The 12,735-nt window shown below is 42.5% G+C and overlaps 2 protein-coding genes across 2 annotated transcripts in view; one reads left to right on the top strand and one right to left on the bottom strand.

The window, feature by feature from the left end:
* NSA2 (NSA2, ribosome biogenesis homolog) overlaps positions 1-11,489 on the bottom strand; it is a 16,886-nt gene extending 5,397 nt beyond the window's left edge. The window contains exon 1 of the mRNA XM_018574714.1: positions 11,477-11,489. The gene's annotated coding sequence lies outside the window, so the exon portion shown is untranslated. The remainder of the gene's footprint in view (positions 1-11,476) is intronic.
* GFM2 (G elongation factor mitochondrial 2) overlaps positions 1,119-12,735 on the top strand; it is a 34,790-nt gene continuing 23,173 nt past the window's right edge. Inside the window, exons 1-3 of the mRNA XM_018574713.1 lie at positions 1,119-1,209; positions 5,765-5,852; positions 7,062-7,107. Coding sequence (XP_018430215.1) covers positions 1,147-1,209; positions 5,765-5,852; positions 7,062-7,107 — 197 coding nt within the window. The 5' untranslated portion in view covers positions 1,119-1,146. The remainder of the gene's footprint in view (positions 1,210-5,764; positions 5,853-7,061; positions 7,108-12,735) is intronic.

The raw sequence follows: 12,735 nt of genomic DNA, 5'->3' as shown, positions 1-12,735 counted from the left end.
GGACGCAAACGAGCACATATAGGCGATCGGCCGGCTATGGACCCGCTGATCGCCTATATGTGAAACACCCGGTACCGGGTGTTCGCTTTGGACGGGTCTTTTCTGCCCGTGCGTGCCCGCTAGGGGGCGCGCGCGAGCAGAAAAAAAATGCCGTCTGGCGTCGGCAACCCGCCAATGCAGCAGTGATGTCCGTCCGTTTTTCTACTACGGACGGCAAGAGGTTAAAGTGTGTGAACCTTAACAGTGACTTCTATTTATCAGGCCTTTTTATTCTATTATATATATACCATTGTAAGAGTTTTGTTCTGTTTGTACTTTCAATAAGTGCAGCTAATATCCATTGGTCCTGCAAGGAATACAATGAGCATTCACTTCCTGTGCAGCTCTGAATGAAATATAAAGCTGAATTCCAGGACAAATAAATATTATCTAAATAGAAGAGTCATGTGTATTTTTATTTATATCTTGATATGCTTTGTGTATTTCTTCTAGATCTGTGTTTTCTGTGCAGGAGCTGCCTGTAACAAGGACTGGTCACTGCTGTTCTCTCTCCTTGTGCAAGATGACTGGTCTTGTACACTACAGGCTTCCTGCAGAAAACTACAGGAGGGGGTGGTCCTGTAGTGTAATATCTCTTTATAAACATGGAGTGCTCCAAGAGCAGTTGCGAAAAGGCCCAAAGGGCCACACAATGGCATCTGCGCTTAAAGCAGAACTCCAGTTAAAACATCTATTTACCCCAACAGTATTGTTGTCAGATTTGGCTTTTTTTTTTTTTTTTACTTGTTTGTGTCATACCAATACAAACAAAAGAAATAAACATGATAAAGCCTAAACATTTGTAATTGTAACAATTTTCTGCGCACAGTGGTGCATTATGGAGGGGTGCCAATATTTTTGCCCATGACTGTGCATTAAGTTTCGTGGGCCAAATGGCTCAGATTTTTTTTCTTTTCTGTTTATAAATACACCTCATTAAGTGGCTGTGTGTATCATCAAAGGCTTGCTCAACATGAATGTGTGTTTATAGTCCACAACATTATTTGCTAAACAATTGAATATTTGAATAGTCTATGTAATCATTTTTTTTATGATATAGGATATGATGTACTGTTTATACAATCTGAAGAAGATAGAGAAGCAAGGATGTTGACTGTGCTGAAGTTTTTGCCTGGGAAGTTCTCCAGCTCCCATTATGTGTACACAGAGGTAAGTGTTGATCTGCACAGTCTGCATGGCATTAATATATCTACCATTTACCATAAAAGTATTCTGCTCTCATTGGTCATTTTATGTATGTTAGCTCTGTATATTATAAAACCCAACTCCACCTTTCCAAGCTTCCCACACACTACCCTACACTATACTATTGTAAAAAAAATCCCAAAATATCTTTTTCCAACTATCCTCTGGCGGGTCACATGATGTCCCCGGGGTTCTTCCTTTTCTCTTCCAGCAGAGGCACTTGGTGGTTGTAAATGCCGCAGAGAATGGCGTTAATGCTATGATGTCAGCACCGTTCTATGCAGCATTGTTCTGAGATGACATGCTTAGGAGAAGCGGACCCGCACAGCAACAGACATTTTAGATTTCTGTATTAGTAGACATGGACACACCATAAAATGTATCAACAAAATCACACAAAAATGCAGCACTCCAAAAATGTAATAGCAATAATATATATATAAAATCAAATTTTTAACCAGCGCAGACAAACCACAGTCTCTTCAACTTTTCTTCTGATGATTATGTGATCAGTACTTATGATTATGTGACATTCTTATATGTAAAAATTAGGGATGTCCCGATGCCCCTTTTTCAGGCCCAAGTACAAGTACTTCCCCTCATGTACTTGCCGATACCAATTACCGATACTTTTTTTTAAAGGGACAGGTGACTTTAAATGATCCATAGTACAACTACATGTTATGTACTATGGATCATGATTTAACCTATTCATGTTAGCAGAGGATAATTGTACATCTATTGCTGTAGTGGAGCTGTGTGCTGTATATATGTACTGCATATACAGTACACATGTCCAGTACACTATAGCAATAGATTTACAGCCAGCCCCATCCCAGCTTCCCTCACTCACAGTTTCACTCCGATCCCGGTTGCCTCACGTGGTGCCTCTCGTAGTCGGCGCTGGGCAGGATCGCTGCATCGCGTCTCGGCGCTCATCTTGTGGGAGGCGCTCACAATTCTGCCCTGCTAACATGAATAGGTTAAATCATGATCCATAATACATATACAGCACATATGTCCAGTACACTGCAGTAATAGAGTTACAATTATCCCCTGCTAACATGAATAGGTTAAATGATCCGTAGTACATAACATGTAGTTGCACTACGGATCCTTTAACCCATTCATGTTAGCAGGGGATCATTGTAAATCTATTACTGCAGTGTACAGGACATGTGTACAGATAGAATGCAATGCAGCAATAGATATACAATTCTGCACTGCTAACATGAATGGGTTAAATGATCCATAGTACAACTACATATTATGTACTACGGATCATTTAACCCATTCATATTAGCAGGGGATAATTGTAAGTCTATTGTTGCAGTGCATACTATACATAGTACATATAGAGTGCACTGCAACAATAGATTTACAATTATACTCTGCTAACATGAATGGGTTAAATGATCCATAGCACTGGGCTACATATGGACAATTTAATCCATTCATGTTAGCAGAGTATAGTCTCCAGTGTATAAGCAGTGTGTACTCATATATATTACATATAGGGTACACACTGCAATACAATGGAGACAATAGATGTGTAGATGTGCAATTAGCCCCTGCTTAATAGTGAGTCCCCCCCAGCCTACTTACTGTGCGGGAGAGCAGCGACGATGTCCTTCAGTGCCAGAGAGAAGCGGTGAGTCAGTGCTGGTCCGGTGGGAGGAGTTCCAGGTAGGGTCCTAATTTAGCTGGCCCAGAGGTGCCTGCCAGCTAAATTAGGACCCCACCTGGAATTCCTCCTGCCGGACCAGCGCTGACTCGGCGGTGCTCTCCGGCACTGAAGGACATCGTCGGCGAAGAGGAGCATGGCGTAGCTGCTGCTCCGGTGGGCGGAGCTCCAGGTGGAGTCCTCTGGGCAGTCGCCGGCCACCTACATTAGGACCCCACAGCAGTGACGCGAGGCTCCTCTGCTCAGCCTGCCCAGGGGACCCCACCACGGAAGGTAAAGTAGAAAAAAACAGTGCAAGCTTCGGCGCTAGGCATCGGGGCATTTTGACAAGTACAAGTACTTGTCAAAATGCCCTGTATCGGGCCCGATTTCCGATGCTAGCATCGGTATCGGGACATCCCTAGTAAAAATCCTTGCAGGTGTTAAAATCAAACTCCCGCGTGTGAAGTGTATCTTGTGCGCATATTAAAACCACTGCTCACCTTCTTTGTGGGATTGATACTAAAATAATTTAATATGGCCAACAACACTTTGTCTCTTGCCTTCAAGGATTAATAATCTTTTCTCACAATCCCAGATGAGGTCTCATTAGTGCTCACAGAAAAATAAGATGATACATAACATAACTCTGTTTCACTTTATTAAAAGGAGAATGATGGGAAAGTGAAATACACTCCATAATTAGAGTCGAGGTGTGACCCTGAAGCTGTTACACGTCGGTTCTATTGATTGTCAATTAAGCGATCACATATTGCCAATCGCTCAGTTCTCGATCTTCTCTCTGCATAGAGGGGTGACTGTCAGTCATCGCTCCCCGCAGGGATTGCCCGCTCCCCTCTCCGTTCCTCCAGCACTAGAGGCAGACCCAGCTGTCAGTCAGGCTGCGGGGTGGATCCCGACAAAAGTGTCGGGATCAGTCAGGGCTGCAACGTGACTTTGCGCTGTCAGCATATAGAGGGCAATAGCCCACTATATGCTGAGTTTTGGGTCACAGGAGGACATTAGTATATGTGCTCCTGTAACCCTAAAGAGAACTATGATAAACAAAAAAAAAGGTTGGGCCATAGTTCTCTTTTAAAACCTATAATAAAAAACTACCCACATATAAAACATGTTAAAACATCCTCTTATGTTCGAGCATCAAGAAGGGCATAAAAATTCCTCCCAGGTCCGGAATAAGTATGTTCCAAAAAAGTATACCCAAAACATAAACCCGATGGCACACCATATGTATTCACTCCACTCCCTGTAGCCTGCAGGCTTCCTCGTTCCTTCTCCTGTAGCATGGTCAAGCTCGCCCCTACGCTTTACGTCTACTAGACTTTGTCAGGGGTTTGGAGCTTGATGGAAGATACAGCCTTTTCTTTTACATTAGCATGTTCGGCTCCCATGGTAACCTGATTGACTAAGTATTCTATGTTCAGTTTCTATCTTCAGCTTTTCGCTGAGGCAGACAAGTCAAAAAGATTATACAATGTTAGTGAATGGAAACAAGCCGTTTGAGGGACAAATGGTTGTTAGCCATAATAAATTATTTCCAGCAAAGAATGATTAACTGGCAACTTTATACTGAAAGGGACCCTTTCTGGTTTTGCATGAGGACAAAGTGGTGTTGACTCCCAGGACATCTTTCTTCTGTTCCTCTATCCTTTTCCAGTCCAACAAAAATAAATTTCCCTCAAATGTCTGGATGTGGTTCAGCCATCTCTAAGGCACAGTTTCTTTCAGGAAGACTGATCCCGTTTTTTCTATTCCCAGATGAACCCCATAAGGGTGCTTCTCATTTCAACATCTCTAGGTGGCTCAGATGGACCATCATCTAAGTCAGTGGACTGAAAACATCGGGTTCCAACCTTTCCTGTTAAGGCGCACGCTTCTAAATCTGTGAATGCTTTTTGGGATTTTCAGTATCTAGCATGTTTGCCAGATTTACACAGCTGCCACCTGGTCTTTGGTTCACACTAGTTCTACTAGTGATGCCAGCTACAAGCATAAGGTCTTTCAGGCAGCACTTTGAGGTGCAGGCAGTCCCCAGTTCTCTGTTATTTTCTGGGGCCTGTTTTTCTGTGTGGCCCACACCTTAGTTGAGCTGCTTTTGGACATGCCATAAGTTAATGACTTCCTGTGTCCCTCAGGGGATGAGAGAAAGAAGGGATTAGCCTGGGTTGGCCTACTGTTTTTCTTTTTCTAGTTTCCAATCCCCTTGTGGGTGGCAGTATAAATTAAAGGTTAAAAATAATGTTACGGCGAATACAAAAGTCATACTTCTGCTGATATATTCACCATCAATGCAGAGATTTTCCCTACAGTACTTTTTTTTTCTGCTGCCAGATGTCCTCAATCTGTTGACCAGTATCATTCAACCTACTTCATCTGAACCCAGATTTTTTTGGACCCACCTCCCATGATGTGACTGGATAGTGAAAGGAGAAGCAGCGCAGTGATAATCTCATCTCTCTATTCCTCTGCTCTTTTCTCCTGTCAACATGCTTCTTGTCAGCACATGAACTGCTTGGATCTATGTAATACTTCTTCCTCTAACACACCAGTCATGCTGTACAGAGACTATAAGAGGCTGATACAAGGTCAGATTCAGTTGCTTACACTACTTGCAAGTTAAAAATACATATACTGATGTGGTAATTATTACAGAGCTACATTAATGTGTATTTTTATATCTGTTAGGAGTTCAGTTTTAAATGATCTGATCTGGTCCCTTGCTTCTACATCCAAATTTATATATGGGGCCTGAATGGCTTGATGATCTATAGCGGTTGTGTGCAATATGTATGCAAGTCATATAAAATGTTTGACTCCTCTTGCTTTCTTACACAGTGTGTACAATGCTGCAAAAGACAACTCATCCTTCATAGACAAGAAAAACCTCACAATGTCCATGTCAGAAACTATAGCATGCCAGCAGGTATCATTTTACTATTATGACTTGTGTTTTATATTGTTTACCTGATTAAAGTTTAGACTATTTGAAATGCTCTTATTTTGTTTGTATTAAAGAGGAACTCGGCTAAAAACTGTTTGCATTCAGACTGAACCCCTAACAAAATCCTAAAGTATCAAAACAAGTCAAAAAAGATATCGCTGTGACCTTATTCAATAAAATAGGTGCAAGAAGCACAGTGCCAACTGCAGTGCCTTTAGCAACCAATAAGGCTATGCCTTTTACTGTTCTGCCTATAGTAAAGTCAATTCTGATTGTAGTGGGTTTGGCTTAGCGATATCTACTTGAGCAAGGGTCCCCACAACTCTCATTTGTGTAAATGCAAAGGAAAACTGTGCTGAAAGAAAAATGGAGGTGCTTTTGCCAACCTCAATATGCTAGTTACCTGGTTGTTATCCTTATCCAATGGCTTTAGGGCTTTCTGAGCCATTGATCCATATAAGTATGTATGTCAAGAGTTTTTGTTACATTTTTTTCCTCACTGGCTGCATAGATTTTCATGGTCCGTGACTCCCAAAGTATTCAGGTTGGGTCATCTAGCATTTTAAGTGAACAGAAGCAGATGAGATTTCTAACCGGATCAACAGGGTTGTTTAATCACTTTCACCATGAGCACCATTGAAATTGTCAGGATAGAATTTTAATTGTGACCATTTTGTGTATGATGCTGTTGTTTGGACATTATCTTATAACCATCACTCTGATAGAGACTGGTCTGAATGCTTCAGTGCTAAACATTACAGCGTACTATAAAAACACATAACATTTAAATAGGTATTTTCCACCATATGTTCCATTTTAAATTGCTTACGTTCTGACAGGTTTGTTTGCTTGCTGACCTGCTTTTTAAAATTAAAGGTTCGTTGTCTGAACACTATGCTAACCTGCTGATAATACTTAGTCACTCATTTGGTACAAGTTTGCATAACTGGAATGTTGGAGAAAAGGTAGAAATCCTGATGTGAATACTTGTTCCAGGACAGTGACTAATTACTAAGGTAAGACGGTCAGCATGGCAGCTGCTACAGGTTTCATTTAATAAAAATATCCTATAATCAATTCACTCAAGGTTATTTTTTTCTTGTTCATCCTTACTGGTAGTGTAATACATTTTAATAATTGTGATAGCCCTTCTTAGATGCAATTGATTTTAATGTAGTTTTATTTTTCCAGGTGACATCAAGTCTCTGCGGAGCATCATCAGTCCTCCAACATCCAAGTAAGTCTTATTTGGGTGTCATATAAAAAGGAATGCATTATTTTGGCTTTAAAAAATGACCCACTAGCAATACAATGCATGTAAGCATAAAAATTACAGAGAATATACAATATTGAACTTTGTTCCCATTACTGTAAAGAAGACTCTGATAAGTAATTGGCATCTGATAGGTAATTGGCATCAGTAGAAAATATAGAAATATTAAAGCATGTCTAAACCCCAAACTAGGGATGTCCCGATACCCATACCAGTATCGTATTGGTGCCCATACAGGGTATTTTCACAAGTACTTGTGAAAATGCCCCGATACAAATATCGCAGATACTGTCACTTTTAAGTTTTAAATAGTCAGCTGCCCGAGGTCCCGCGCTTGCTGCTCATTTCTCCTTTCTCCTCCTCTATTCCGGCATCCACAGAGACAGGCACAGCAAAGGACAGCCCCACACCACCATACAGCTCTAAAGCTCGGCATGAGCATGGCACCCACCCGCAGAGCCTGGCACACACCCGCCCAGAGAGCCCAGCACCCACGTGCCGCCCTGGTGAGACCTGCATCCACATGCCGCCCTGGTGAGGCCTGCACCCACATGCCGCCCTGGTGAGGCCTGCACCCCCATGCAACCCTGGTGAGGCCTGCACCCCCATGCAGCCCTGGTGAGGCCTGCACCCCCATGCAGCCCTGGTGAGGCCTGCACCCCCATGCAGCCCTGGTGAGGCCTGCAGCCCTGGTGAGGCCTGCACCTCCATGCATGAGAGTTTTGAAAATTCCCTTTCAGTACTTTAATATTGAGGTTGGGGATGGAGTGATCCTTCTGGGAGAAGTGATATCCCACTGGGGTGCAATATTCATTTTCTTTGATCTCTTGATCGAGCTCCTGTGTAGGTTCATCCTGAGCTGCAGCTTAAGGCCAGTTTCCCCAATGTAACAACCTTTGTCACATGCTGAACACTGTATCATATACACCACGTTGGCAGATGCGCACAAGTATGATCCCTAATGGTGTATGTTTTGTTATTGTGACTCGCTGTATTTCTGTCACATATATGTTGGCAAAGTTTGCAGCGGGGTTTATTGCATTGTACTGTGCCATTCTGTGTAAGTGCCTGTTCTGGGGTCAGCTTACTGCGTACCAATCTTCTTCTCAGGTTCAGTGGTTGCTTGAAAGCCAGTATTGGGGGCTGAGGGAATATTTCTTGAAGTATGGGGTCTTCTGAGAGTACTGGCTGTAGGCCTTTGATGATTTTGCGTATTACCTCTAGAGTATGGTTGTAGGTAACTACAAGAGGGGTCCTGGTTGGGTTTTTCTTCTCTTTGTACTGTAGGAGTCTTTCCCGTGGTGTTCTTAGGGCAGATTACATTTTTCTACAAATAGTCTTTTCCCTGTAGCATCAGCCAGTGTGCTCAGGTGTTTGTCTCGGTCCTCAGTGTATCGGATTGCTTGGCTGTAGATGACACCCTGCTTAGTGTGATTTGGATGGAAGCTGGAATTATGGAGGTAGCTGTACCTGTCTGTGGATTTTCTGTACACAGAAGCACGGAGCGAACCATTGCTGACCGTTATGGCACCGTTGAGTTTAATGGATGTATGGAATGAATTGAATGATTCATGGAAGTTTAAAAGGCTTTCTTCTCCTTCTGTCCATATTACGAAAATATCATCAATATAACGATAATATTTGAATGGTTTGTGGTAGGGATGTCCCGATGCCCCTTTTTCAGGACCAAGTACAAGTACTTCCCCGCATGTACTTGCCGATACCAATTACTGATACTTTTTTTTAAAGGGACAGGTGACTGTAAATGATCCATAGTACAACTACATGTTATGTACTATGGATCATGATTTAACCTATTCATGTTAGCAGTGGAGAATTGTAAATCTATTGCTGGAGTGTAGTGGAGGTGTGTGCTGTAAATATGTACTACATATACAGTACACACGTCCAGTACACTATAGCAATAGATTTACAGCCAGCCCCGTCCCAGCTTCCCTCACTCCACAGTTTCACTCCGATCCCTGTTGCCTCACGCGGTGCCTCTCGTAGTCGGCGCTGGGCAGGATCGCTGCATCGCGTCTCGGTGCTCAGCTTGTGGGAGGCGCTCACAATTCTGCCCTGCTTAATGAATAGGTTAAATCATGATCCATAGTACATATACAGCACACATGTCCCGTACACTGCAGTAATAGAGTTACAATTATCCCCTGCTAATATGAATGGGTTAAATGATCCGCAGTACATAATAGTACATAACATGTAGTTGTACTACGGATCCTTTAACCTATTCATGTTAGCAGTGCAGAATTGTAAATCTATTACTGCAGTGTACGGGGCATGTGTACAGATAGAATGCACTGCAGCAATAGATATACAATTCTGCACTGCTAACATGAATGGGTTAAATGATCCGTAGTACAACTACATGTTATGTACTATTAAGTACTACGGATCATTTAACCCATTCATATTAGCAGGGGATAATTGTAAATCTATTGTTGCAGGGCATTCTATATGTAGTATAGAGTGCCCTGCAACAATAGAGTTACAATTATCTTCTGCTAACATGAATGGGTTAAATGATCCCTAGTACAGGGCTACATACAGATCATTTTAAATCCAGGTTAGCAGAGTATAATTGTAAATCTATTGTCTCCAGTGTATAAGCAGTGTGTACTCTATATATGTATTACATATAGGGTATACACTGGAGACAATAGATTTACAATTAGTCCCTGCTTTACAATTAGTCGCCCCCCCCCTCACTCACTGTGCTGTGGCGGGAGAGCAGTGACGAGTCGGCGCTGGTCCGGTGGGAGGAGCTCCAGGTGGGGTCCTAATTTAGCTGGCCCAGAGGTGACCCCACCTGGAACTCCTCCCGCCGGACCAGCGCTGACTCGCCGCTGTTCTCCGGCACTGAAAGACATCGTCGGCGAAGAGGAGCATCACGTCACTGCTGCTCCGGTGGCCGGCGCTCTGAGTGGGATCCTCTGGGCAGTCCCTGGGCACCTACATTAGGACCCCCACCTGGAGCTCCGCCCACAGCAGCGACGCTCCTCCGCTCAGCCTGCCCAGAAGACACCCCACCACGGAAGGTAACGTTAAAAAAAACAGCGCAAGCTTTGGCGCTATGCATCGGGGCATTGTCAAAATGCCTTGTATCGGGCCCGATTCCGATGCTAGCATCGGTATCGGGGCATCCCTAGTTTGTGGGGGTGAGTGGCTAGGAATCTGTGTTATAGGTCAGCCATGAAGAGATTGGCATATTGTGGTAACATTTTTGTGCCCATAGCTGTCCCAGTCATTTGTAAATAGATGTTGTTACTGAAATTGAAGTAGTTGTGCGCAAGTATGAATTCAATGAGTTTGGCGATGGTTTCACTATCATATTTTTGTGATGGGTATCATTGTGAAAGGTATCATTGCATACGGCAATACTCCCATTTTTTTAACATTTTTTTTGTTACATCTTGTCTACTGGATTAATACTGCTTACTCATTTACATTTCATGTACTGTATATGTTAAACTAGATATATTTCATGTTTTGTTCCTGGGTTTAGATATCCTTTAAGTTCAGTGAGCCTGTTATCTATAGTCAAGGAGTGGGAAGCCATTCTGTTGATTTGATCAATTCTCAGGTTATTTACTTAGAGCCACCTTTGCACCTTATTCCCGTCAAACTGATGGTAAGCATCGCCGAAATCTGCTCCAGCTCAAAATAACTGACTCTATTCCAGCTCAAAATAACTGACCCCCACATGTAGTAGGTGTAAAAGAGATCATCAACATTTAATGAACATGCTATGGTGATGCCCTAAACTCCTTGAATATTGGAACTATAATAAACACTTGAGAGAATATTCCAGATAAACAAAGATACCTAGAAAAATAAGAGCATGCGTGCTAGGATATCTGGAAAACATCCCACTAGATAAAGGAAGCACTATTTTAATATGAGCTTTATTTTGGCATCACAGATTAATTCTCTTCCATAATGGGTAAACCATCTTAACAAAACTCTTAGTTTGGAAAAATGTATATATGCTCATTGTGTTTGCCCCGAGAAATGTTTTAAAATATGGGGACAATGGTTAGATGCACCTAGACTAAGCACACTGGACCTTGTTAGAGTTAGAATCTGTTAGTAATAGTTGAATTAATGCATGATTTCCGATGTAAGCTAACAGGAGAGCGGCACATCTCTACATGTGTAGAATTTACTATAAGAAAGTCCCTTCTAGATTGCCTTTTCAGTCTATGGAAACATTTTTACTTTATTGTATTTAATGTATGGTCATAATTCTTTGGAACTGTCTTAAACTAACCTTGTACATGGCACATACACTCACCGGCCACTTTATTAGGTACACCTTGCTAGTACTGGGTTGGACCCCCCTTTGCCTTCAGAACTGCTTTAATTCTTCGTGGCATAGATTCAACAAGGTGTTGGAAACATTCCTCAGAGATTTTGGTCCATATTGAGATATCATCATGCAGTTGCTGCAGATTTGTTGGCTGCACATCCATGATGCGAATCTCCCGTTGCACCACAACCCAAAGGTGCTAAAAGGCTTCAGATTCAGATCTGGTGACTGTGGAGGCCATTGGATTACAGTGAACTCATTATGTTCAAGAAACCAGTTTGAGATGATGTGAGCTTTGTGACATGGTGCATTATCCTGCTGGAAGTAGCCATCAGAATATGGGTACTCTGTAGTCATAAAGGGATGGACATGGTCAGCAAAAAAATACTCAGGTAGGCCGTGTCGTTTAAATGATGCTCAATTGGTACTAACTGGCCAAAAGTGTGCCCTGAAAATATCCCCCACACCATTACACCACCAGCCTGAACCGTTGATACAAGGCAGGATGGATCCATGCTTTCATGTTGTTCACACCAAATTCTGACTCTACCATCTGAATGTCACAGCTGAAATCGAGACTCATCAGACCAGGCAATGTTTTTCCAATCTTCTATTGTGCAATTTTGGTGAGCTTGTGCGAATTGTAACCTCTGTTTCCTGTTCTTAGCTGACAGGAGTGGCACCCGGTGTGGTCTTCTGCTGCTGTAGCCCATTTGTTTTAAGGTTCCACGTGTTGTGCGTTCAGAGATAGTATTCTGCATACCTTGGATGTAACAAGTGGTTATTTGAGTTACTGTTGCCTTTCTATCATCTCGAACCAGTCTGCCCATTCTCCTCTGACCTCTGACATCAGCAAGGCATTTGCGTCCACACAACTGCCGCTCAATGGATATTTTCTCTTTTTCGGACCATTCTCTGTAAACCCGAGAGATGGTTGTGCATGAAAATCCCAGTAGATCAGCAGTTTTTGAAATGCACAGACCAGCCCGCCCGGCACCAACAACCATACCACATGCAAAGTCACTTAAATCCCCTTTCTTCCCCATTCTGATGCTCAGTTTGAACTTCAGCAAGTCGTCTTCACCACGTCTAGATGCCGAAGTGCATTCAATTGCTGCCGTGTGATTGGCTGATTAGCAATTTGTGTTACCAAGCAATTGAACAGGTGTACCTAATGAAGTGGCCGGTGACTGTATGTACAATGCAAATCTTGGCAATAAGAGTTGATAGAAAAAAAAAAAAACTACTTTTTTTTTTTTTTTTTT

Source organism: Nanorana parkeri, unplaced genomic scaffold (assembly GCF_000935625.1).
Source record: "Nanorana parkeri isolate BGI_ZX_2015 unplaced genomic scaffold, ASM93562v1 scaffold3181, whole genome shotgun sequence".
Classification (NCBI taxonomy): domain Eukaryota; kingdom Metazoa; phylum Chordata; class Amphibia; order Anura; family Dicroglossidae; genus Nanorana; species Nanorana parkeri.
This window is presented reverse-complemented; position numbering and strand designations above follow the sequence as displayed.